Source organism: Cupressus sempervirens, chromosome 7 (genome assembly GCF_028749045.1).
Source record: "Cupressus sempervirens isolate cs-2001-9-10 chromosome 7, ASM2874904v1, whole genome shotgun sequence".
Lineage (NCBI taxonomy): Eukaryota > Viridiplantae > Streptophyta > Pinopsida > Cupressales > Cupressaceae > Cupressus > Cupressus sempervirens.
In genome coordinates, this window is record NC_143124.1 from 884,848,843 (window position 1) to 884,876,538 (window position 27,696).

At 38.7% G+C, this 27,696-nt stretch overlaps 1 protein-coding gene across 3 annotated transcripts in view; it reads left to right on the plus strand.

The window, feature by feature from the left end:
• The first annotated feature begins 237 nt into the window (after positions 1 to 237).
• LOC149550325 (Mitochondrial substrate carrier family protein) overlaps positions 238 to 27,696 on the plus strand; it is a 149,882-nt gene continuing 122,423 nt past the window's right edge. Inside the window, exons 1-2 of one of the 3 annotated variants that reach the window (XM_089793379.1) lie at positions 238 to 719; positions 25,286 to 25,361. In XM_089793379.1, the coding sequence (XP_089649505.1) occupies positions 603 to 719; positions 25,286 to 25,361 (193 nt within the window). In that variant the 5' untranslated portion in view covers positions 238 to 602. The remainder of the gene's footprint in view (positions 720 to 25,285; positions 25,362 to 27,696) is intronic. The other 2 variants (XM_089793380.1, XM_089793381.1) reach the window with 2 other exon arrangements.

The following is a 27,696-nucleotide window of genomic DNA, read 5'->3' on the forward strand; positions in this document are numbered from 1 at the left end:
TTATCTCCGTGTTGGTGGTAGAACACTCTTGCAACTTGATATTCCACGTGTTCAACCACTTTATGTTTTGTTTCATCCTAGTCTTCTTCCTATGAGCCAAGTTTTCTTTCATTGCAATTTTGGGCCATTGTTGGCTATCCATGTTGTTGAGTTTCCTTAAAAAACCTATTAGCTAAGTTATGGCAGCCACATCCAATGGGTACATATTCCCCCTAACACAAATTTACAAGTTAGGTATTTATGGATCCTCTATACTTATCTCCACCCACACTTTGTCATGCTGCCCCAGCTTCCAACCATAAAGAACAACTCGAGTGACCAACATACCATAAAGAACAACTCCACTGGCAAGCAAACCAAATAGAGTTTTCTTGGTCTTCCAGTCCCATAGCGCGGCATTTAAACAAGGCAATTAATGGTTGGTTCGATCGACGAAGTGATACAAAGAGACACATTGTACGTGTATCTTTCAATCAAGACCACCTACCGTACGCAGAGTAGTTTTGATAGATTATGGAAACCATGCACAGAGTGAATTTTCCTGATGCTCTTGTCTAAGGATCCCATTGCACGGAAAATTTGTCTTAGCAGTGATCACCTCAATGGAGGATTTTTCACGGCAGCAGATTTTCTTTCGGCATATAGTGGCTGCACTCGGGGCCATAAGCACTGAAGCGACACTTACCTGTCCTCTTGATATGCTCAAGACCATCATTCAGGTATGTAAGTTTGTTTGTGTCTCATTGGCGCCCAGACAATTTAGAAACTTGGCGATTATTTAAAATGTTTCATATTATGGGAACACAAGCTTTTCATTTTCTCTTTTTAGTATTTTTATCTACTTAAACTTTTACATTGTATGCTGTGATGTATGAGAATCGCAAGTATTATATTATTACCGCCTTTAGCATGATTGGGATTTCTTTATCCGGGCATCGTTATGATTTTCTGCATAGATTATAAGGCTAGTTATAACAGGGACACCCAATAATATATCATATGGACGAATTTGAAAATCTTAGACCTATTGGCATGACTCCTCTCCCAGTTCAATACTGTGACAGAGTGCCGTCCATAAGAAGTATGTAGAGTTGATTCGCGAACAATGCTAATAATCTTATCACAAAAATATACACGTTAGGGTAAAAGGTGTGCTCTTGGAATCTACAGGGATATTAGCATGGTGGCATTTGTTCCTACCTCTGGTAACCCTAATGGGTGTACTTATGTTGACACTCATCACCTAAAAATAGTACTTCAACTATATAGTAATGGGGAACAAGCCTGCAACCATTTTAACCTGGTTCATCATGACAATATGTATTCCAACTTGCCACTTGATTCCAGTTAGATTTAACAATGATGGGGCCATTTTGCAGTAAATTACAATTAGTGGCGTGATTTTTATACAGTTCACAAAGATGTTTAATATTCTTTGGAATAAACTGTGTAAGCTCTGTTGCATCAGTGTTTTGGATCACATCAGCGATCCATCATCAGGATACGCATTGTGAAGAAATAAATAAAAATAAAATGAATTGCCGATCAGTCTATATAAATACATGCATGGAAAGGGCAAGAGAAGTGTTCAAGGGGAATTTATTATCATGGATGGAAAATTTCATGTCAAGTTCTAGTGTACTAAATGCTCTTTGAAATGCTGTTAAAGTTCTAATTTTTCAAGCCCATGCTACCAATAAAGGTTGGTTAATTTCTCGTGGTATTTTTTTGTTAGCATCTCTTTTAAGTAGTCATTTCCACCTGTTTTGACTCCTCTCCTTTATTGCCTACACAGCTCCCTTCATTTCTTCTTTCCTTTTTCTTATTATTCACCCCTTTCCCTTCCCCATTTTTTCATCTTACCCCACCAATCTCTTGCACCACCTTCTTTTTTTTTCACTCCTTTTTTCCATCTTGCACACACCAATCTCTTATACCTTCACCTCCCCATACCTTATTATCATCCTTTCTCTCTTTTGTCCACCTTTTACCGCTCTTCTTGTCTTTCTTTTGAGTCTCTTGTACCTTTATCTTTTTCTTTATCCCTTTTTTTCCATCTTACTCACACCAATCTCTTGTACCTTAACCTTCCCAGACCTCATTATCATCCTTTCTCTTTTGTCCACCTTTTACCTCTCTTCTTGTCTTTCTTTTGAGTCTTTTTCCATCCTCGATGATCCTTTTATTAGTTTCTCTCTCCCTTTCTATAGGTCTATTATTCAGTTGATCCTATCAATCTTATTTGTGCTCAAAGCAAGATGCAGCACAAGGTTGACACAAATGTTAAGGCCTAATACTTGAAGATTTGGGGTGTTTGCATCCCAATCTACCCACCAAGAACCTACAAAATAAGATATTCAAGAGTTTCTAGGAAAACCATATATTACCAATAGTGGCAAATTTGAAATTTGCTTATAAGATGCATGTTGTGATGTCCCTGTGCCAGAGTTGGATTAAAAATGAATTAAATTGTTTATTATTTTTTATTATTAATCAATATTAACCAACAAATGAATGATTAATAATTAATAAATAATTATTAAGATACTTGGACAATGACCATATAGCAAACAAATCATCAATTCAGATGGAATCAAGGTTTGAGTAAAAGTCTTTCTATTTTGACCACCGAATTGAATTACACTCACTTTGAGAAGTATGGAGCAAATGAAAGAAAGATTCAATAGTGATGAATACGAGGAATTGTGAATGAAGGAACAACAATTATCATGTTTAACAATCCAAACACAATTAATCTAGGCGCTAATCACCAAAGAGGGGTATACTTCTCGAATCAAATAAAAAAAAGTATATCCAAGAGTTGATATCTTTAGACACATATTCCATAGGATCGATTTATATAAGGTTATCGTGTGAGGAATAAAGGAATAGTCATCAAGTGTTAGATGTAACAATTTATTAAAGAAAATTAATATAGGTCTCCAATGACTACAGTAATTAAATAGTTAGCTATCTCAAGAGGAACAACTGTAAGTAATGAAGTGGCAACAATTGAATAGCTGTTAATATAATAGACGCTAACTAATTTTAAGAGACACGATGCCTACAAGGTATCAAATAATTATTATATATTTCGACCAAAATGGATTATTGATACAACCGAACGTGATTGAATGATTAGCAATGGTTATGCAAAGACCTAACTCTTAAGTGTTGCAACCATTTGATGGAAGTATAAAAGCAAGAAGATACTATCTTATATCGAGAAGGCATTGAATAAGGAGAAGAGAATAAAGTATACGTATTGCTGGCAAGCGTAATTCTAACTGTTGACTAATATATCTAAAACCTATTATTGATAATCTAGATTATATATAGATATCCAAATCCTATTACTATTGACTCATAGATGGGAAGCTGTAATGTTACCAAGGAGGGGCTTGTATAAATCCAAGCAATGGATCTTATCCCAAGATACGGTAGGGTTTAGCGTTCCGTAAGTCCTTGTGATATGGACTTGGACCTGCAAACTTTGAGGGAATCCATTGTTGGCTTCTAGGTAACTTGGACAACACCTACTCTATACCGTAAGGCCTAGGAGGGATTCATTTAGCAAGAGCGATCAAGGGTTTTAGCTGGGGTGTGGTTAGCAGGAGTTGAGAAGGGTTTTGGTAGGTTGAGACGAAGCGTTGAGAGCTGAAATCTGAAGGGGTTTTCAACATGTTTCAAACTTATCGGTAGGGAGCAGGGACAGGTTTTGGTAGAGAAGGGTTTCAGAGTTGCTGATAGACCATTGCAAGTAGCAATAGGTCAACACTTTTCCTCTCTCTTTGGGTCTCTTTTTGTTTTTCTTTTTCTAGCGCATCCTGAATTAGCACGATCTGAGGATGGAACAAACAAAATTGCCAAACCTTCTAACTGAAGACACACTAGACTCCACTTTAAACACTATAAAGTCTTCCACAAGAAAAGCACAATACTTGATAAACACCGCATATCCGAGAACCTTTGAAACAATTATAATTGGTCCCGGCATACACACTCTTGAGTCTTGGCTTAGGTGGTTTTGTTAGGAAGGACAAATGAAATTTGGAAGTCACACGATACAGATCAGAAATGGACTTCCAGATAGGAGATCCAAGGCACAAACATAGAGCATAATTAGGTCTTGGAACTCGAGCTCTGAGTGGGCAACCATCAATGAGGGAAATAGAGTGATGATTAAAGAGAGGTTATTCTTTGTCAATGCAAAACAATATAAGGGAATCCTACGACGTAGACAAATGCGCATGGTGAGGGTACCAAAAAAGAAACTGCTCATGACCCTCCCAAAAATAACTAAAAATAACTTTAGTGTTACCTCTTAAGTAGTCCAAGTTAAAGATGGACAACATGAACAGTGTGAGAGTGAGAAACAAGAGAAAGAGGTATTTTCTATTCAGGAGGAGGGTAAGGAAGAGCTAACTAAATCTAACATAACCAATGAGGAGAAGGTGGGAAGGGAGAATGGATACCGTGACCATCAATGCATGTATTGTCTTACAACCTCCCCACTTCTATGGTCCTCCGAGCTGTATGTGAACGAACTAATGCTGTTGAAAGAGGAAGTAAACAATATAGAAACAAAGGACCAAGTCATAGACCCCTGGATGAATGAAATCATAGAAGCTAACCGGAATTCAGTAGAATCAAACAAGATGCTCAAAGAGGAAGTTGTATGGAGAGGAGACAAGAAGAGCTACTTGCTTTAAAACAAGAGTTATGCAAAAACAGATCAGCAAAAGAGATTTTAGAACCATTAGACATTGGTAGCACAAAACAGATGGAAGAAATCCAATCAACAATGGAAGACATGAAGATGAGAGAATATAGTTTAAGGGAGCAAATAGAGGCTGCTGAATCCTGGGTACAAATTGTGAACGGGTCTCCATCAGATAAACAAACTGAAATTATAGAAAAATAGATCTGGAAACAATTAATAGAAGAAAAAGACAAACAAGGTAAAGCTGCAAATTTCATAATCAAAGGATAGAAAGATATTGAAGAAAAAGAAAGAATGGACATCTTAGTAAGAGACTTTTTGAAGGATCAAATGAGGTGGACATACATTATTCAACAGACGTCAGGATAGGTAGGAAGCTGGATAATAACAGATTCAGGCACGTAAGAGTCACACTAAAGAATGCAGAAGACAAAAATGCAATTCTAAAGATGAGGGGAATGCTAAGAGGCACACAATTTTATTTTGAAGAGGATCTAATGATTGCACAACAGGAAGAGCGAAGGAAAGAATGGGAGAAGGTAAATGCTGCAAGAGAAAGTGGGCTTTGGGCTGGGCTGAAAAATGGCAAAGCTCAAATCAGCCATAGATAACCACACATCAAATAGGGATGCACCCCCCCCAGAAGTTTTTACATATGGTGAGTTGGAATTGTAGAGGTTTTCCATGGAGAAGAGGACCGGGTTTGGGGTCCATAGCAGAAGAGAAAGACGCCATTATTCTTATAGAGACACATGAACATGAGGGTTGCAAGGTACCGGATTTTGAAGGCTACAATAAAGTTTTGGTATGGAACAATGGATTAGAAACAGGTAATGAACATGGGGGGTTGCAGTTTTATTCAAAAAAGAATGGGAAGACACCACAAAAGTAGAGAAAAAAGATTCAAACAAGCAATTTATATGGCTGAAACTAGTAGAAAAGGGTGTTACAATTTGGCTGGCTGCGTGTTATTTTGCTCCAAAAAACTCTTGAGTTCTATAAGAAGAATGGTCTTGACAATGAAGACTATGCTGCTTTATAAAAGACATCTTGAACTTTGGTTCTTTGGGGGATAGTTCTAATGGGCGACTTCAATGCAAGGATGAATAATGAGGCCATTTAGTTGGACAACAAGGAGGGAGGATAGGATATTCCTATTTGGTTAGAGGAAGATAGAGATCATGTGTGGGGAAGGATATACAAGGATGGGCAAGGAAGCGTGTCCCACTATGGGGCTGAATTGCTAGGTGTTTGCAGTCTGCATGGTTTGATCATATGTAATGGTATGAAAAACTGGGTTCGGGAGGTATCATGTGTATGGAATACAGTGGTCACAGTGTGGTTGACTATGTCCTTTGTTTTCAAGCTTCTACATCTAGATTGCTGGATTTTAATATTGGGACATGTCTTATTGAGTTGAAATCTGATCACATGCCGCTTTTTGTGAAATTGGATACTCACAATTATAAATTACAGGAAATGGATTATGGCCTCTTGCACAAGAATAGTCATTCTCAAGGGAAAATCATCATGAATCAAGAAAATCAAGAGTTATTTGTGGCTGCCTTAGAACACCATCTTCAAATTGCAAAAGATGATTCTTCGCATAAGAGAACAAAAGAAAATAATTAACATATCTGCAACAGCCTGGTTGTTCCTTTAATTCATAAAGCTCTAGAGGCATGTAAAAGATCCTGGTTCAAGAAAAGGGTTAGCAACACTTTCCCATCGAACCATGGTATGACAAAGAATGCAAGGCAGCAAAGAAACTGATCAAAGAAAATGAATCAGACGAGAAAAATAATATATGCGAAGTTGATAAAATCTGAAAAGGAGAAATATGCCACCCAAGAAGAGAAGATCTAATCTCTTTGGGGAAACACAACCGTAAGAGATTTTGGAGAGAACTCCAGCAAAAGAAGCAGCAGATAGAAAACAGTATTATAGATAGCCAATGGCTAGAGTATGCAAAACTTCTTTATGAGCAAACTCAAGACAAAAACACTCCTAGAATTGGCCCTTCTATTGAACTTTTCTCAGTGGAGGATATTAGACAAGGAATAAAGAATGTAGCAAGTAATAAAGCAAAATATATTGATGGGCTGCAAGCTGAAATTCTGAAATGGGGAATGGAACTTCTTGCTCCCCACATCCAAAATATTTTCAACAAAGTAAATCAAAGTGGCTTCCCAACAAGTTGGACCACTAGTGTGGTTATACCTCTCCACAAGAGCGGGAATCTCAATAATCCCTCTAACTACCACACGGTTTTGGTGAATCCACACCTTGGTAAATTACTTGGGGGCATGATAGAGCGTAGAATCAGTAGTTGAGCAGAAAAAGAAGAAAAGAGAGCAGAAGGGCAGGCTGGGTTAGACCAAAATATTCTAGTATTGACCACTTCATCACTCTTAGACACCTTATTGAGAAACTTTGGGATATCTAGGGCAAAGAGGTTTTTTGCTGTTTGTCAAGAAGTTGGGATGCAGGTGAACACTAGCAAGACTAAAATTATGATTTTCTCTCTAAAAATGAAACAACAAGTTGACTTCCACTTTGAAGGAAATATTCTTGAGATTGTGGAATAATATAAGTACCTCGGCATAGACTTTAAAAACAAACTTGACTGGGAAACTTGTAGAACTAAGAAGATTCAAGGGCGATGGAGGGCTTCCTTTTTGCTGCAAAACAGGTGTAGATAGGTGGATATTTGGGATTGGAAAACCAAAAAGATCCTTTTTGGGCTGCTGGTCATTCCAGTCATGCTATATGGTTGTGAGGTGTGGGGGAGCAGCCCAACTAACCACAAATGGAAACAGATAGAAAGAATATAAAAACACCTGATCACTATTAACCTTAAAGTCAAATAAACAATATCATATGAGACCCTCTTGGTTGAAGAAGGGATGTTCCCGATGGACGCTTATGCGGTTGTTCATCGGTTAAGTTATTTAAACAAGGTTGAAAATATGGACACACAATGCTGGCCCAAGTTTGTGGTTGAATAGGGACTAGATTGAAGAAAGGAAATGTGGATGAAACATAATGAAAAATGGTTAAATAAGTGGGACATTGACATTCTAAAATGCCCCAACACCAATGAAGAGATAAAAAGGCTTGTGCTAGAAATAATTTAAGGCTGCCATGTGGACAAAACAAATGGGAAAGAAAAAGACCCACTATGTGAAAGAGTTTAACCCCATGTGGTATCATGAGGTTAAAGATTTCCTACGAGTGGATGCGAAAAGTAAAAATAGGCTGCTAGTGGCATAGTTAAGAGTTGGATCCCATCATTTGCCGTGTGAGATAGGTAGATGGACGGTACCCAAGGAGGCACGAGAAGAAAGAAAGTGCATATTCTGCAGTAAAGGGTACATTGAAATGGAATTGTACTTTGTCTTTGAGTGCGCTGCCTACCAGGATATCCGAGAATAGTTTGAGGACAACTTGGAGGAGGGCCACTGGCATCAGCTTTTGCAAAACCAAGACTACACTAAACAACTAGTTTTTTGATGCTGATTCATAACAGGTGGGTTGACATAGAAAAGAACATGAAAGTGGTCCCATAGGCTTGTCCACCTCTTGGATGTTATTAAAATACCTTCATTCATTCCTTCTTTCCTTCATCAAGTTGAAATAGTAATAAGGTTGGATATGAGTGTTAAAGATAACTTATATTATGTGCGAAATATGGAAGTGGTATTGTTACATGCCAAATATGGATGTAATATTATCACTATAACTATGTACTTATGTCATGCAACGAGTTCTATTAATAATAGAGGAACAATATGGAGAACAATACCATTGCAAACACACAACACATTCAAATGGCAGATGTTACTTCATTGATTTTACCAAAGTCTTACATTAACATCCATACCAACATTCACCATCCCCTTGTTCTTGATCCATAGAAATAGACTCGACATGGTTTTTTAAGTTTCCAACCGTTACCAACTGATGACATAATTGGCATCCCTTCAAAACAATGTATTATTAACTAACAAAAGTCTCTTTATTCTCCACCTTTCTCTCACTTTTCAAATCTGTCTTTACTGATTTTCAAATCTGCCATATCACATTTAAGATCTGCATATCTTTTTCTTATAGATCTACATATCTTCTTTTCTTCTTGATTCTTATTGATCCCTCCTTGTACTTCTGCTCTCAATATGCTCTAGATCTCTTCTATTCCTTTTCCTCCATTCAATTAAATCCTTCTTCCCCTATATATTGTCCGATGTGAGGGAGAGGTCACACCTCTTCGTTATGTCCGTCTTTTGGCAAGAGCTATTATGCAGGTAATTGGTAAAGACTTTGTTGTATTAACAAATGATTGAAGAGAACATTATAAAGTTTTACAATAGGTACAAAATAGAAAGTTTCTAATAAGAAATTGAAGAAGATCGTTGAAGCGATCTTTATCTACCTAATTTACATAATATACAAAGGATGACCATTAAAATGATAATAAATTTCTAATACCCTCCCTTAATGGTCAATCTATCAACAACATCAAGCTGTCCCCAGAATTTAGCAAACTTATTTGGACCAAGACACTTGGTGAGAATGTCTTCAGTCTTATCCGCTGTTGAAACGTACTGCATCTGAATTGTTTGTCTTCAACTAACTGCCAAATGTAATGATAATAAATGTCTACATGTTTGGTTCTTTAATGGAAGACTAGATTCTTGGCAAGTTTGAGAACTCCCTGATTATTAGAGAGGAAGGGAATCAGACCTACTTGAGATAAATGCATATCTGTAAGCATCCGATGAAGCCAAGCTGCTCACAAGCTGAAGTATTACAATAGGTACGAAATAGAAAGTTTCTAATAAGAAATTGAAGAAGATTGTTGAAGCAATCTTTATCTACGTAATTTACATAATATACAAAGGATGACCATTAAAGTGATATAATAATTTTCTAATACCCTCTCTTAATGGTCAATCTATCAACAACACTAAACTGCCCCCTGAATTTAGCAAACTTATTTGGACCAAGAGGCTTGGTGAGAATGTTTTCAGTCTTGTCCGCTGTTGAAACATACTGCAACTGAATTGTTTGTCTTCAACCAACTGCTGAATGTAATGACAATAAATGTCTGCATGTTTGGTTCTTTAATGGAAGACTAGATTCTTGACAAGTTTGAAAACTCCCTGATTATTAGAGAGGAAGAGAATCAAACCTTCTTGAGATAAATGCATATCTGTAAGCATCCGATGAAGCCACACTGCTCACAAGCTGCCTTGACAACTCCTCGATACTTTGTTTTTGTAGAGGAGAGTGAGTCTACATGCTACTTTTGAGTAGTCTAAGGGATTGCACTAGATCCCAAATTGAACACATATCTAGAGGTTGACATCTTACCATCAACCAAACCTGCCCAAATGATTATGTGAACCCATTGAGTTTGGAATCATGACTACTACTGTAAAGAAGGCCATAATTAGAGGTGTCCTTAACATCAACACATGCTTCATTGCTAGAATGATTAGCCTTGGGGGTTGTCATGAAGCGTGAACTGTGATTAGGTCTAGTGGCAGTGAGATAGATGAGAATATCTACTAGTTGCCTATAAGTGGTTTCATCAACAAGAGGAGAATCGAACTTGGCTATCAACTTCAGTCCTTTTTCCATAGGCATGGAAGCAGGTTTAAAGTCTTGCATACGAATCTTGTCAAGCAAGTTCCTAGATACTTAGACTGAGAAACAAAGATGCTACCATTAGTCTACCTAATCTCAACACCTAAACAACAATGGAGAAGCCCCAAATCTGTCATATCAAAATCCTTGCATAGGTCTTGTTTGATTTCCTCAATCAAATGTATAGAATTACAAGTAATGATCAAGTCATCCACATAGACAACAAGGAAGAAAATATCATCACCAAAGCGTTCGATATACAAATTATTGTCGGAAGGGCAACGCTAAAAACCATGAGCAACCAAGTATTGATTAATCTTGATTTACCATGCTCAAGGGGCTTGTTGAGTCTATAGAGTGCTTTCTTGAATTGACATACTTGGTGGTCTTTGCCAACAATCTCAAAACTAGGAGGTTGTGTCATGTAGACTTCTTCCTACAACTCACTATAGAGGAAGGCACTCTTAACATCTATCTAATGGACTTTCCATCCAAACTGAGCTGCAATGGCGAGAAGAAGATGAATTGTACTCATCTTGGTAGTAGGAACGAAAGTCTCTTGATAGTCAATGCCTTCATGATGTGTGAATCCTCAAGCATCTAATCTGGCCTTATATCTATCTAAGGTACCATTTGCATGATACTTGACCTTATACACCTATTTGCAACTAATGAGCTTCTTCCCTTGAGAAAGATTAGAGAGAACCTAGGTTTGGTTCTTCATAAGACTTTGGTATTCCGCATCCATAGCCTATTCCCACTTTGGAATCCCTTCTGCCTCTTTAAATATCTAAGGCTTATAAATAGTATGAAGGTTGGTCATGGGAGAAAACTTAATTTTATCTAGTTGTTTTCCCTTATTTCTAAAGATCCACCCTCAAGGAGCACATCAGGATGAAGAGCACTGATGACCTTAGTGCACTATTTAGGCCGGAGAGTAGATGTACCAACATCAGATGGTGGAGGAATAACTGGAGCTGGAGATGGAAGAGGATCGGGAACAAGTGGAAGATTAGCATCATCCAGAGGAAACTCAAGTAGTACATCATCAAATACAAAATCTCCATCATCCCTCCCATCGGGTGAACCCAATGGAAGATGGACAACCAAATTAGAAGCCTTCCAAGGCTGATCCTCAGAGTTTTGCTCAAACAAGGAAAGCTGAAATGGTCCTCCTTCTTCATCAAAGACAACATATTGATTGAAGATAAAAGATCAATGTTTACATTAATCAGTCGGTAAGCCTTATGTTATCACTGTATCTTGTAATCACAAGCTTCTGACTTGTGGAATCCAACTTGGAGCGTTGGGCATCTGAAATCCATGCATATGCTAAAGAGCCAAAAACATTTAAATGGCCGATCCTAGGTTTACGACTAGTCCAGGCTTTCTCAGGAGTCTTCTCCTTAACCACATGTGTGTGAGGCTGATTAAGGAGATACACTATAGTAAACAATCTTTTTGGCCAATATTTCTTAGGAATATTTTTGTGTTCCATCATAGATGTGGCCATTTTTGTAATGGTGTGGTTGCGATGTTCTACAACACCGTTTTGTTGAGGGGCGTATGGTGTGGTTCACTGGCATTTGATGCCATGTGTATCATAGGTCACCGTCCTTGAATGGTGTCTTCTGTTGCTTTCTAGCCTAACAAGCTCCACAAACTCACTGATTCAGAGTTTGAATTTCAAGTAGGCAAGTAGTAAATCGTCCCGAACAAGTTAAGCAAGACAACGAATGTTCAATTGAGCATATTGTTGATGCCAAAAAGTGTTAATAGAAAATGATTTTGTTGCGAATGCATGCTCAAGAGAATCACCTGTATCCACAAGTCTAAATAGACTATGATCCTCAATACCAACAACAACAGTAGTGTGTGTCACACAATCAACAATTGAACACTTGTGTGTATTGAATACCACATCAAGTTGAGGAGAATGCCACATGACCTGACTCACTGAGAGTAGGTTAAGCTCCATGCTAGGAACATAGTATACCCCGAGGAAATCAAGATTCCTCCAACCTGACCATCTGAATGTTACCCTTGTTGACGACAGTATACTCTCACCTCCCCCAAATTAATTGAATTAGTAAAGGGAGAAAATGTGGAAACACACTAGAATCCATATACCAAGCATAAAATTGCACATGGTTTACAGGTCTTTTAGCTTTGTGTGCTTAGCATTGGCTGTCGGGTGAGACCCTCCTTGCTTTTGTTGTTCAGAAGCCAATTGATTGCGACTATTCTAGAGCAAATGGTCATATTTGTAACAATAGTTACAATGCACCTTCTTCTTTAAACCATCATGAGACTGACTAGGGTCCTTTTGTTGAGATGATTGAGATTGCTGAGATTTTTCTTTATCCTTGTGAAAGGTTTTGGCTGGAAAGGCTTTCTCTGAGAGGGATGAGGTGGAACTGCTACCAAATTGTTGTTTCCAATGATCTTGCTGCAGAAGTTTGGTGCACAACTCTGGAAATTTCAGATCAACATTAGTGGAAGTAATGTTGAGAGTCTATAAAGTGCTCATAAGTTTTAGGTAGATTCTTGAAGGTGATGACTAACATATCTTCTTTGATCATTTTCCCGCCAACTGCTTTGAGCTGATCTCAAATGTCGTTAATCTTTGTGAGATGCTTTTGTAAGGACATGCATTCATCCAACATAATGGAGAACACTTGGTTCTTTAGAAATAATGCTCGACTCTTGTTGAATGTCTCATGCAACTCATTTAGATACTGCTAGATGTCTATTGCAGACTTGCTAGAAGAAATCTGAGACAACTTATCATCTGTGACAAAGAGCTTGAGAAGCATAACAACTTCTCGATTCCGGTCATCAAACTTGTCCTGGTCTACTTGGACTATGGTAGGATGACTCTCTGTTCTCAAAACAATTGTATCAAGGTGGTGATATTCGAAGATTGTCAGCATGCATTGCTTCTAGGTGTTATAATTTTTGCCATAGAATCTCTAATTGCTTTCTAATATTAAGCTGGTCAATGAAACCTTTTTCCTTAATGTGGCACCTGCTAAGGCTATCAAGATTTTCTAATCTTTCCAGGGACTTAACACAGATTTCTGCTATAATTCACACCTCTCTCTGCTTAAGATCAGACTATTGATTCAAGCGTCATGCAATTTTGCTGTTGTTTGATGCTTGAATTCAGTCCTTTGAGTTCTGATCTTCCTCTTGCTCTAATTCTACTCTCTTGTCTACTCTGCTTATGCTCAATCTGCTTTTGTGTTTGAAGTAATGTTGAAATGGTTGCGTTTGATCTCCCTTTATAACCTCCAAACCTCTTTAGTGGAGGGTTGTGTCTCTTAATGGAGGAAGGCCGGCCCTTTATTCAAATTTTTAAACATTTAAATTTGTGAGCCTTTATCAACAAGGCTGACCCAGTCATACGAGTTACACTATTTACATTTTTAATTGTTGTAAAACATGCCAGTTTCTCCTAGGTCGGTTTCCTACAACAAGCTGGAAATCACTTTATAAATTTGCATAATTTTCTTAGGTTGGAAATTAGAAGTGGGAGCTAAAGTTTTAAAACAATTCAAATTAAACTTGTTTTCCTAGGTCGGGAACTCGCTTAGTAGCTGAAATCATTCTCGAGGAGGGATCAGATTTCCTTGTAGGAGCTGAAATAAACCAAGAAGGAAGTAGGATTTCTTTATAGGAGCTGAAACGAACAAATTGAAATTACTCCTTGTTAAAATTCAAATTTGATTCATCATCATGCAATTCACCTAAACTTGATAGTTAAAATTTCATTCCATGTCTTTTATCAAGACTGAATTGCTTCCTTTTCTCCAATTAAGATAAATTGTATCTTTAAAATGCCTTTATTTTCCAAGGTCTGATTTGCGAAGGGGAGATGGAAATGGCCAAGGCAGAAGTTGGATTTCCAGCCCAGAGCTGGAAACAAGCTATTTGATATAGAGAATCAAAACTTCATAAATATGGATAAAAATTCAATGATTTTCAATATTGCCTTCACCTTTAACCAAATTTCATTCTTGACTTGGCCATTTTTGCATCTCAAAATGTCATGCTTTTCAGGTTGGGATCCTGACAGCTGGAAATGAATGTCACACGTGGTAAAAAATTAGAAATGTAGTTGAGATGGACAAGAAGGAAGGTCAAATTTAGAAGGGGAGTTGAAATTGTTCATGACTTAGCCATATCTGTGATTGTCCTTGAAATCTGCTCCCCATTCTTGGACAGATTTTAGAGGCGGAGCTGGAAATGCTCCTTGCTGTGACCATTTTTGACCAAAAGAGCTGAAAATGTATAAGTTATTGGCCTGAAAAAAATGCATTTGTTAGGAACTTAACTAGATTTTCTATCGATTGTACAAGAATCATTAAGGATTTTGTTGTTTTATATAAGATTCTTAAGCACTTTTCCTTCTGTCTTGAGCCATGATTGATATATCAACAATACAAATACATTATTAATACAACATAATTGTTTGAAATATATTGCTCAGAATATAAGAATATAGGATTATTCCCTTATCAATGTTAATTATGAATAAATAAACCCATGATAATATAAGATCTTAAGAGATGAGCCAAGACAAATATATTAATCAATTGATAGTTATCTATGGAATACTAATAATCAGTAGCATTAAACAATATTAATATTAATATCATCACTTAATCTATCAATCATTATAATCAAAATATAATATAATAGCAATAATTGACATTAAATCAATATATCAATATTTCTATATTCTATAAATATATTTAATAATCAACTTCAAATGGGTATGAAATTTCATTTGTAAATAAGCTAAAAGCGCTCTCAGATGGATGGATTAATGTTAATGGCATGAAATATCATCACGCCTTTTCAGAAGGGAAGGTATTTGATACACATGGATAACATTTTCCATGGGAGGGACGAAAAGAATAAGTTAGGTACTTAGGAAGTGCAAAATCGCATGATATACATTAGGCAAAGGATTTAATATGAAGAGGAGGAGCAGTGATACATAATGGAAGAGACATTCCTACTTGGGAAAAAAGAGAAAGGTGGGATATCTGAACACGTATTTAGAACAGCAATAAAAAAAAAATACATCATTCCATTCGATACAATAAGGAGAACTCTCATTTTCAGCACTTAAATTTGAACCCAAGGTAAAGTACTCTTTACATCCACTTGAAAGCAAATAAAGGGAATGGAAGTATTAAGGATTATAATAAAGAAGACTTATCCTTGTTCGAATCTCCCATACATATGCTAATAGTTGTTTGCCACATAGATTAATTGATTAATGCACACAGAGAATGAACAAGAACAGCAACAGTAGTACTCCGTTTATTATTCGCTCATGCCAAGAGATTACATACAGAGCATAAGATGATTTACAATGATCCCAGACGGGGTATAAATACTTTCCGCCGAACCTTCCCGAAGGGGTTCGTCGGCTACAAATCTTTACTGACGACATGAACTCGTCGGCTACACAATTTCTACCGATGACATCATCCCCCCAAAAGAAAAAGTCGTCTCCGGACGACAATTACAAAATATCCGAGACAAATTAACAACCAAAATACATTAACTGACTAACTACAACAAGATAGATATGCTTCTGTCACATCACTTTTACATTCATCCCGTGCTTGCACCAAACGGGTCTCCAACCCACGTTGCATCTGTAGCCTTTGCTAACACAATACTGTCTCCTGAGTCAAGCTGACCTTGATAGCCACCCGTGTTTCTTTTTTCCTGCTTCCAACTCTTGGGTACCTTGAGTCAAGTGTCGCTGTACTGCTCTCAACTGGATGATCAACTCCTCCCGCGCTCTCTATGCATCCACCAAGATAGCTTCACATCCGACACCTACTCCAAGTGCCTCAAAGTGTAACGTCTCTCTCCAACGGCTTGCTCCCGTGCTCTTTCCACCTTTGACACACTATGCCTGTAGTAGCCCCAGGTCTCATCAACTGGTCACACTTCCCACGACTGATAACTGCACCGACTGGGGGTCTAGGGGCAACGCCCTGGGCACACTCCCTGTCGTGATACAGGGCGGGGTCGAGGGGTAGTGCCCCCGTTGCCAAGACTAAATTAGTGCCCTCAAACTCTTAGAAACCTCCATGGAACACACCATTTTTGTGATTTTCTTTTGATCCCACACTCTTTTTGGCAACCGCTGATGTTTTCCCTTCCTTTTGGCACCTGCGTTATTCATTCCGAACTGCTTCAATCTGTCATCATTTTTTTTTTTGCTCCTACCTTTGCTCGTCCGCTGCTATGCCTTTTTCATTTGTTGTGCCTTTCTATAATGTAGGGTTCTTGCTCCTGCCACTTTGGCCTTTCTGCAGAATATGTCTTAATATATATTTCCTTCTGCTGCTGGTTTCTTCCCCTGTGGTTCCCTTTTCACTATTGCCTGCAGAAGTTGCGGAAGTTATAGCCGTATCAAAACTCGTTCCACGGAAAGACAACGTCCGCCAAGATAGATACCTTTGCTGAAATCACCAATCATGCCTAGTCACAAGCATATTCCTCCAGAAGACTCCATAAAGATGTTTGTCAAGTGCTTGTTATGTTCTACCCATTCGTCACATGTTTCCTTTGCTATTGAGACGTTGATCTTAGCTTCACATTTGTAGTGGTTCAACTTCTAATACCATTATATGGCATTTGAACATCTCAAGACTTCAATACAAAGACCATTGTCCATGGGTTCTATATTCACAGCATGCCAAAATCATTCTTTACCCACAGTTCAAAGAGAACATTCATGCATACTCTGCTCTAACAAACAACCCTGGAGACGTTGCAGGTAACAAAAGGCAAGCATGCTGATGACCAAGACCGGACGCGGGAGATGTAATGTCCACGGAAGGAAGAATACCACAGAGTGGGAAATAGACACAACTTGGGAGAAGGAAGATGCCTCTGTGGAAGAAGTGTTTAGCCGTGGAGAAAATAAGGTAATGCTGCGGGGAATAAAGGTAACTCATGGCCTAGCCGCGAAAGAGGAAAACAAAGCGTAGGGCAACCAAGGCAACTTGCAGACAAATAAGGATTGCTGCAGGAGAATATGACCATCCGCAGAGGAAGAAGGCTAATTGTGGGAGAAAATAATGCCACGGGAAAGAATTAGGCTGTGGACAAACACACACCCGTGGAAGCCTTCCTGCGGGACACCCTGTCTGTGGGGTCCCTACTTGCTCTCTCTTCTTTTTTTTTTTTTTTTTTTCCAATCAATCTCTCTCTCTCTCTCTCTCTCTCTCTCTCTCTCTCTCTCTCTCTCTCTTTTAATATTCTCTCTTCTTTTTAAACAAGAAACATACAACAATCTCAATTTTCCCTCTAGACTTCACCGTTCGGCGATGACGAGGAAGTCGTGCGGGCTTCGTCATTCTATGGCGACGACGGAGTCTTCCTGGCATGGTACATCTTCAGCTTCGACCCTTTGACTGTTTGAGGCACTTCTTGTCCGTCCAAGGTCCACAATTTTATTGCTCCATTGTCACCTACCTCCCGGGTCTGGTATGGTCCGACCCACCTGACCTTAAACTTTTTTGGTTTATTTCGCCTATCATACTTCAACACCAATTGCCCCGGTTGAAACCTGTTCAGTTCCAGGTGCTTCTTATGCCGCGCTTTGTGTCTGTTCTGTGTCACCTCCATGGCCCATTGTGCTTGCAATTTCGTCGACTGCCATCCCTTGCTGTCAATGATTGTATTCTTGATTTGAGAACCTTCACTATGTATTGCTGAAGTTTTTATTAAGCCTATTCTCTTTGTTTCTTGTGCAGACCGTACGATGTGTTTTCCCTGCTACCGACACCCTTCTAATATATCAGTGGTTCGTCGTAACCTTTTCTTCCTGTGTAGTTGTACGGTGGGATCTTTCCTTTTTCTAGGTTCGTACTGTATGTTCTTCCCTTCAGCTTTAGTCATAACTGCCTTTCCTTCTTCCGCTGCTCTGTATTCCTTCGGACATTCATTTTCCTCTTCTTTCTCACCTTCGTCCACCCTTAACATATTACAGCTTGGAAAGAGTTCGTAGTCCTCTATTTGCCAGTGGTAAAGACCGTTGACAGAATCTAAATCATCGTTTGTTGATCCTCCTTCCAACCGTAGGACTCCCTCCTAATTTGGTTCCATACCCTGCCTCCTGCCATCTTCTTCTTCAAAATCTGATGACAGCTTCTTCCCCCACCTTTTGGGTGTGTAAATAAATGACGAATTTTTGCCCTTTGCTCTCAAGTGATAACAATCATGTTTAACTCTGGCTTGAATAAGCCATCCGTGGCCCAGAATGGTGTCGTATCCTTTTCTCTTAAGCGGGATCATGACAAAGTCAAGCAGGAACGACTGTGTGCCAATTGTCACCGGTTGTGCCATCAGGATGCTGAGAGGTTTAATGCCGTGTTGGTTCGCTGTCAACAACTGGAATGTAGGTGGCCACAACGTCAGCTGCCCCAACCTCTTCTAGGTATCCTCGGGTAAGACATTCACGCCGGACCCTCCGTCGACAGTTGTATCTGTTAGCACATTTCCCAGAATCCCTATCTTGACGATCGCTGGATGCCGTCCGGATGTGAGGGCTAGCAACATTGGGTCTTCTCCACTAGCGGCAATTTCCTTCCCTCTTCTTGGTTCTCCTGGTAACTTAGCAGTTGGTGCGATATTTGTGAGTGCCGATCGAAGCTGAGGCATTGTGAGCAACATATTGCCTATTTTGACGGGTACCTTTGTTTGTAATATCTGGCGTATTATGTTTTATTCTGCGTAGTTCCTTGTTGAGGTACCAGTGGTGTCCTTTGACTAAGATGTCTCCGCCTGTGCTGCTTTTCCAATTTCCGCCCATGCTTCCTCCAACTTCCTCTTCTTTTCTTTCGTTGGGTTGGGGTACAATTTTGCTTGCTTCCATGTGATTGCCAAAACCTCCTCTTCGTCTGTCCCGATGGTGATCAAGTTCACTCTGAACTTTGGGCACTTGACATCTTCATAATCGCTAGGTCCGCACCATTTGCATAATAATTTCGGTGTGTTTTTTGTTGTACAGTCTTGGGCAAAGTGGCCCCACAAATTACATGCTTGACATTAAACCATTGGTCGGCCGTTTGCATCGTACTGAATTCGACTTCGGCTGCCATTGTTATTGTTATTGTTTGCATTGTTGTTGTTTTGCCCTTTGCTATTATTTCTGTACCCACTCGAAGTGGCACCATCAATGTTTGTGTTTCTGTTCCCTCTTGACGTGGAAGCTGCCTGTGTCAGGAGCACTTGTTGAGGTCCTCTAGTTTTCATATTGAAGGGGCATTCTTTTATGGAATGTCCCATGATCTGGCAGATCTCGCAGAATTGGTTCTTTCGTGTGACCTTTGTGTGACCTTTCGCCTTACATTCCGTGCACCATAGTTCACTTCCCTTCGTTTCTTTCTGCATGTTCTTAAATTCCTTTATCATGTGAATCATGTCCTTCTGGAGAGCTCAGACCTTTTTGCTGTTGTTTTCATCATCCCTGCTTTATTCTTTTGAAGATGTGTCGTCATCTGACTCGGATGAGCTACTCTTCTTCTTTGTTTTCTGCTCACTTTCTATGTTCATCGCTCGATTGTATGCTTCAGTGTAGGACAACGACGGCTCAATCTTTATCTTCTTTCGCAACTTTGGGCGTAGACCTTCAACGAACCATCTTTTTTGTAGCCCATTTGCCGGCTTATTCTCCATTTTATTTATCAAGTCTTTTAATTTCCTGGCATAGACTCGAACTGTTTCATTTTTCCCTTGTTTTTTGTTGAATATATCGGCTACGATCTCGTTGTCGTCGTGGAGTAGTTGAAATTTGGTGGTAAACTTCTTAAAGTTGTCCCAAGTGGTTAATTTTTGGGGATCTGCATTGGCGAACCAATTGATTGCGACACCCCTTAGGGTTGCCGAAAATTGTCGGACCCATTCGTTTGCATCTGTTATGCCATTCGCTCTCCAAATCGTTTCACATGTTTTACAGTGTTGAATTGGATCAGCCGTACCATCACCGTCAAACTTCGACAGCTTTTCCTTTAGTCCCGCCATCACTACTGGATTTTGTGTACGGGCGTTGTTTGGTCTTGCAACATTGGCGCTGTTCGCTCCCACACTGACGCTTTGCAATCCCACACCAGTGCTCTCTCCAACAGTTGTCTTATCTCCAATAGTTGTGTTATCTCCAACAGCTATTTTCTCTAGTGAAAAAGGGTTTTCTCGTTTCGGAAGTGTATCGGGGACGAAGAGTTCACTCCACGCTCGTGCTCCCTCGGCACTCCGAGCCATGCGAGTTAATTCCCTTCCATCTAGATTCTCTTCCCTCGGCGAGTACAGGTTCAAAAATTCCTCCCTTGCTTCTTCCACCAATTCCACCCACTGTCGAGTCTCCTCAAACAATTCCTTAGCGCTTCGGCGTCTGTCGGCAATCTTTTGAAACCTCCGTTTGTGTTTCGCGTGCTGCGCCAAAATTAAATTTCCTTGAGTTGTGCGGATTTCATCTTTTTCCTTCAGCTTATTCTTATTTTAGTTTAATTGATTCGGCATCAGTCTTCATTCCAGCCTTTGTTCTAGGTCCATCGGGCAACGACGCTAAATATTTGTCGCATAGATTAATTGATTAATGCACACAGATAATGAACAAGAATAGTAACAGCAGTACTTTGTTTATTATTCACTCATGCCAAGAGATTACATACAGAGCATAAGATGATTTACAATGATCCCAGACGGTGTATAAATACTTTCCGTTGAACCTTCCCGAAGGGCTTTTTCGGCTACATAACAATACTAATCTATCCGTTGGCTACAAATCTTTACCGATGACAACAACTCGTCGGCTACACAATTTCTACCGATGACAATAGTGGGGAGTATAATTAAGTAATGGAAGAAGTATAATAAAGACACTCATAAAAAATGGACAACATATAAGGCATGCTTTATTCTCATTTCTTTATTCATTTAGGGCCTGTTTGGTCGCGGGCATAGGAATGGAGAATAGGCATGTAATATTGGGAATAGGAATGGCTATTCCAATAACAGGTATTTTTTGAAATGGGTATAAGCTCATTTTAGAGGCAAAATGGGAATACGTATTCCTATTCCCTATTCCAAGTGATGAATCAAATAGAAAATGGGAAACGTATTCCAACTTTTCTATTCCTATTCTAGCAACCAAACGGGGCCTTATATGTAAAATGGATATTATGCATATATATATATATATATATATATATATTTTAAAAATGATCCTATGTTCATAATACATGATATTTTATGAAGATTAATATTGTCTCTTAAGGGGAAGAACCAATCTCGAGTAATATTATAACCTCTAATAGAAATAACAATAACACCATCAATATTAAGAGTAGGATAAATCTTATGTTATTGATTTGAATTATTATTAATACTATTATCATAAATAACTATTCATTCCAACATTATTATTATCTGACTTGTAGGAGGAGTGTATTGTTACCAAGGAGGGGCTTGTATAAATCCAAGCTAATGGATCTTTCCAATAGAGTGTAGGGTTAGTGTTCTGTAAATCTTTGTGAAATAGACTTGGACTTGTAAACTTTGAGGAAGTCCATAGCTAGTATCTAGACGACATGGATAGCACTATAATTGTCATCCATAAATCCCAATAATACTATCATTCGATAATAGAAATGACTATTATGAACATTACAATTGATTAAATAAGTATCAGTCATAACTGACCCAAAAAGAGGACATTACACCTTCTATGTTTCCTATCATTTGCATATTCCTAAATCAATTGATTTACATTTGTTTACCGCATAGATTAATTGATTGATGCACACAGACAATGAATAAGAAGAACAACAGTAGTACTCCTTTATTTGCATATGCCAAGAGATTACATACCTAGTATAAGATGATTTACAATGATCCCAGACGGGGTATAAATACTTCTCGCTGAACCTTCCCGAAGGGGTCTGTCAGCTACAAAACAATACTAATCTACCCGTCGGCTACAAAATCTTTACCGACAACATGAGCCTGTCAGCTACACAGTTTCTACTGACGACATCATCCCCCCCAAAAGAAAAGTTGTCTCTTGGCGACTTCAAACAACAAAAACAGGAGACCACAAAATACAATAGAGAAAAAATATACACTATAGAGGAGGCTGCGATCTTGAAGAATGTTGCTGCCGGCGCAACTCATAGACTTGTTTTTTTCGGATGCTTAAATTCTTCTGAATCCATGTGTTCACCTCTACGGCTTCCTTTAAGAGAAGCGATACATCCATAGCCTGGGTCTTTGCTAACTGTAATTCCTGTTGAGCCGCTTCCTTATCCCGTAACAATGCTGTACGCTCCGCTGCCCATGTTGCTTGCTAGCTAGCCAGATCTGCATGTACCTTCTCCCTAGCCTCCTTCTATGCTGCCAGAGACCTCTCCGCTGCGACTTTGTCTACTACCTTGTTCGCCTCCGCACACCTGCGAGCATAGTAGACTTCTTTGTACAATCCTACTATCTCGTGTGACAACTTCTCCATGGAAGTGTTGCTTGGACCCAACTCCAGCTCGGTGGCCCAATCCGCCAACGTCTCCGATGTCTCGTTTGTTGGTCATCCTCTGTCCTCAAAACATGAACGGAATCGCTGCGGACAAATCCCTCTGATATAAGCCCGAACAAAATGCCACTCTCTCCGCCGAGTCATAGCCTGCAATGCCACATTGTATCCCTTCTGTAGCGCAGCCCGCATAGCCCTGAGATAATCTCTGCATCTGTCCTCATCCGACCCATAATCCTCCTTTGACACATCATCCATGGTCCATTCCCCATCACTGTTCATCTCTGCTACCGCCGCTGTAACCATGTCCACATCTAGTGCCACCTCCTCCTCCTTGTGCGCACCCTCCGACTATGGAACTGCCCTACCTGGCTCTGATACGGCTGTTGGTCCTGGAGGGACTCCTCCATGACTGGGGCACTGAATGGATGGTCCGCCCTCGACAGGAATGAGCCAGAATTGCTGCCTTAGAAATTCGCTTGCTTTATCTATCACCTCCATTCTCCTAGGCTGCTCTGATTGTGCCTCCATCAACAAGGAAGATGAAATAGTGACCATAGCATCTGAACTGATCACATCCAAACGAACCTAGGGTTCGGACTCTGGCGTTGGCAACTCAATCAACTCTGGCTGTGCTGGTGCAATAGGGTTTGGCATACAATCTTGGGAAGGCAAGCCCTCGGTCAAAGCTATAGGAGACACAACATCCACTGCGGTTGTGGAGAAAGCAACATCTAGAGTGGTCGCCGGTGCAACAACATTTGTCGTCGGTGGGACATCCTCAACCACTGCCCGTGGGACATCTGCTACTGCCTGTGGGGTCATCACGACTGGTGCATGACGTTGACCAAAAGGAGGAATGTGTGAAGTGGTAGCGGACAAGTGCGCCGAAGTTGACAACTGTGGTGGGGTGAAAAATGTGGGCTCACTAACTGCTGGTTCGTTGCCAACTTCCGTAGAAGTACTGTCTTCCTCATACTCAGCTCCGCTGCTCTCTGAAGTCCCCTCCCGTCCGCTGTCGGTGTCCCTGTGAGTCTGCAATCCCCGAAATACCTTCTTTTGCCCTGCTGTTGTCCCACCTTGTCCAAATGTCTCCAATAAAATATTGGAGGCTCTCGTGCCAACTTTCCCCGACAATGACGCCAAATGTTTACCGCATAGATTAATTGATTGGTGCACACAGACAATGAATAAGAACAGCAACAACAGTACTCCTTTATTCGCATATGCCAAGAGATTACATACCTAGCATAAGATGATTTACAATGATCCCAGACGGGGTATAAATACTTCCCGCCGAACCTTCCCGAAGGGGTCCATCGGCTACAAAACAATACTAATCTACTTGTCGGCTACAAAATCTTTATTGACAATATGAGCCCGTTGGCTACACAGTTTCTACCCACGACAACATTCTTACAAAATTTCTCTCATTACCCATGTTTTCCATCTTGACTTGATTCACCATTTAATTATTTCTATAATTGACCTCAACAATTCTCATACTTAGAGAAATTTCATCCTCTCCCTCAAATCAGTCAAAACTGCACCCAGACTTTACAAAACTTCTCAACTTCTTAGGAGACTAAGAGGCTCAAACTATTGCCAAGCTAGGCCAAAACTAACAAAGACCTATGACACTAAGCTAACTCTAAGTCTCTAAGCAAAGAAAGAGGGGTCTCCATTTGCAATGGGGCTTGTGTGTTTACAGCATGGCAACAATAATGCTGGGGCCTAAGTTACAAAGTTCGAATTCAAATTCGAGGTCGTCGATCATACAAATTGGATGGAACTTGGGAAGGGTAAAAATTTGGAAAAAAATCGCCATTAAATTTACCTTATATAAATTTATTTATTATTAAATATATAAGTAATATATCCACAAAATTGTCAAAATAGTTTGACATTGCTAAATGATTAAACTAAACAACTCAATATTATTCTAAAATAAAATAATATTATATTAAATATCATAAAATTCAGATGATGTTCGAAAAAGGTAAAAATTCGCTGAAATCCGAATTTCATAAATGAAAGTCGACATATCCTGTGACTTAGGCTGGGGCCATGCCCTTTGGTACCACATGGATTGGGCAAACACTAGACCTTGCGAACATGTGCCTACCACATGAAGCTCTTGCTAATTGAGTTAGTGTTCAGTTTTTAATACTACAATAAGCTGATTTTCCTATTTCTTAATGATCGATATTATCAGTACTAGCTTAGAAGAATGCACTCTTTCTTTTATATATACCAATGTCTATGAACATGATAATATAATTCAAATCCTTTAGTTATTTCTGGGCATTAGTGTAAGTTATGAGATTTAATTGCTTAAGCTAGTGCAACAGGTGAGTGCAGGTAGGGAGCAACAGAGGGATATTTCTTCAATTGCGGCCAGAATTAGATCAACATTTGGTTTGACAGGTATTTTTTTTCAAAATTATGTGAGCATATCTAGATGTGGATGGTGTCTTTAAAATGCTCAGTGTTTTTATTCTGATTAATGTCTTTCAGCCCTTCAAGGTGTTAGGACAATTTCAATTGACAATAATTTTATTTGTAGCTTATGACTGTAAAATGCAGTGATTCATTCCAATCTTTGATTGAAATTTTATTTAGTTGGGTAAGACATTTTTGAGTTTTCAACTGTATTTCATGGTTTGAAGGAGTGGAAAATGATAATTCAGCTTTTCAAAGTTGTAATAACAAGAGTTTGATTTCACTCATATTTGCTTATAAATTTCTATATTGATTTAGTGTTACCTTATATTTTTTTATTTAGTTGCATTTAGAAGTTACTTTCTTGATTGTTATTAATCTATATTCCATGATGTTTTGGGGAGGGGGATGGGGACGACAGGGGATGCTTTTTCCAAGGTATTTCCTAAAGAGCCAAAAATTGGGGATGGCAGTAAAAACGATTTTAAAATAATATGTTTGTGTGTGAGAGATTTTTTCAAAACATATTAAGATATTATAGATAGAGAGAGGGAAAGAAAGATATGTCAATAATTGATTATTAACAAAACAATATGCAAATATATCACTAATTCATGAGTTACAACTGTGGTATAATAACATAAATGATCATAACAGTAGTACAAATCAGTATAACAACATTACAACAATAGTCTCAAGTTCTGAACCATTAAAACCATGACCTATCAATAAAAATATCCAAATCAAAATGTCTTAAACATGTATTCAAAAGTCTCAAACATCAAAATATAGCAGACTACAGGCACAACCTATGAAACTAACCCTCATTTTAGCTATCAAATATACATAGGCTCAGAATCATCCGAGTCAATATCCATATCAAATTTGTGTGTTAGAATAGATGCTGAATATTAAGTCATTAGTATAGTTAATTTAAGGATAAGGCCAGTTGTGCAGCAAGATGAATGCACTTTTGTGCTTATACTGCATATAATGATTAATAGATATGCAGCCATAAAAAAATCATCCTTATACTATGCTATTACTTTCTGTTTCATCAAGTTTAAGGGGTGTGCTGTTTCCTCAATTAGTAGTTTTTGTTTGCATTGATTTAACTCTAATTCTTAGTCTTTCTTTTGGGGCATGGGTTTGGACGAGTAGGTACTCCTGTTTATCTTTCAGTATTTCTTTTGGTATGTAATGAGGCTTTTTTTCCAGGTTGTGAACTCATCTAATATTATATATATAATGGAATGACACTTCTATCCTGCACAACTTAACCAGTTAACTAATTCTCAATAAGAAAGGTTTTATATAAATAAATAAAATTTCTTTTTAATATCTCATCATTTTTGGTTAGAAAAATCATAGAATGCATTACTGATTACTTCCTTAGAGGACCATTTAGACAAGTATGTACCCCAGTTTATTCTGCAGTATTTCTTTGTGTTTGTAATGAGGCTTGTTTTCCAGGTTGTGAATACATATAATATTATTTTTCAGTTAATTTGATCAACTATCTTGTTTTAGGCCACTAGGGATGCCAAACAACCCTATTGACCTAAAACAAGATAGTTGATCAAATTAAAAAAACAAACACGAAAAGAAAAAAATGTTGTCTTAAACCTTGATCTAAAAGGGTGCTCATCTAGCATATCCAACCTATAAAAGCCTTTGAAAATCCTAGTCCATGCTCTTTTGCATTCTTTGAAAGAGAAGAAGAGGAATCAACTAGTGTAACAGGTCCAGATGAGGAGCATATCATGACATTTGACATGGACAATGAGTTGGAGTAGCTATTTTTTCTTGTATGTTAGTGTTACTTTGTACTCTATCTTGAACTTGATGAACAATATAAAGATTAGATTGCAGATTCTTGTTGTTGATTATTGTGATTGGATCAATTGATCATTAACTTTTCAACTTTGTATCTATTCACAGCTTCTTTCTACTCTTGTCATCTTAAATGACAAATTGCAACTTCTTGTACTGTTACTTTTAATTAGTTTTCAAAAATATGAATATCTATACATATTTTAATGGTCACCTCTCATCACCCGCCCATCCCGAAGGCTCAGAGAAAACTGCTTTTACCGCATTTGGTTTTAAGTAACTAAATTCTGAATTAATGCTTTATAGGAACAGCATTATGATTCTTATTCATGTAGCTCTCAAGTTTGTTTAACTCCATGAAGTGTTTTCCTATTTTAAATAAATACTCAGTGATAGAAATCTTAAAATATCTATGTTCCCCCGAGTTTTTGGGATGGGGATGGCAGGTGACAGTGGGACGACAATTCTTTTTGATGATTTTGGGGAC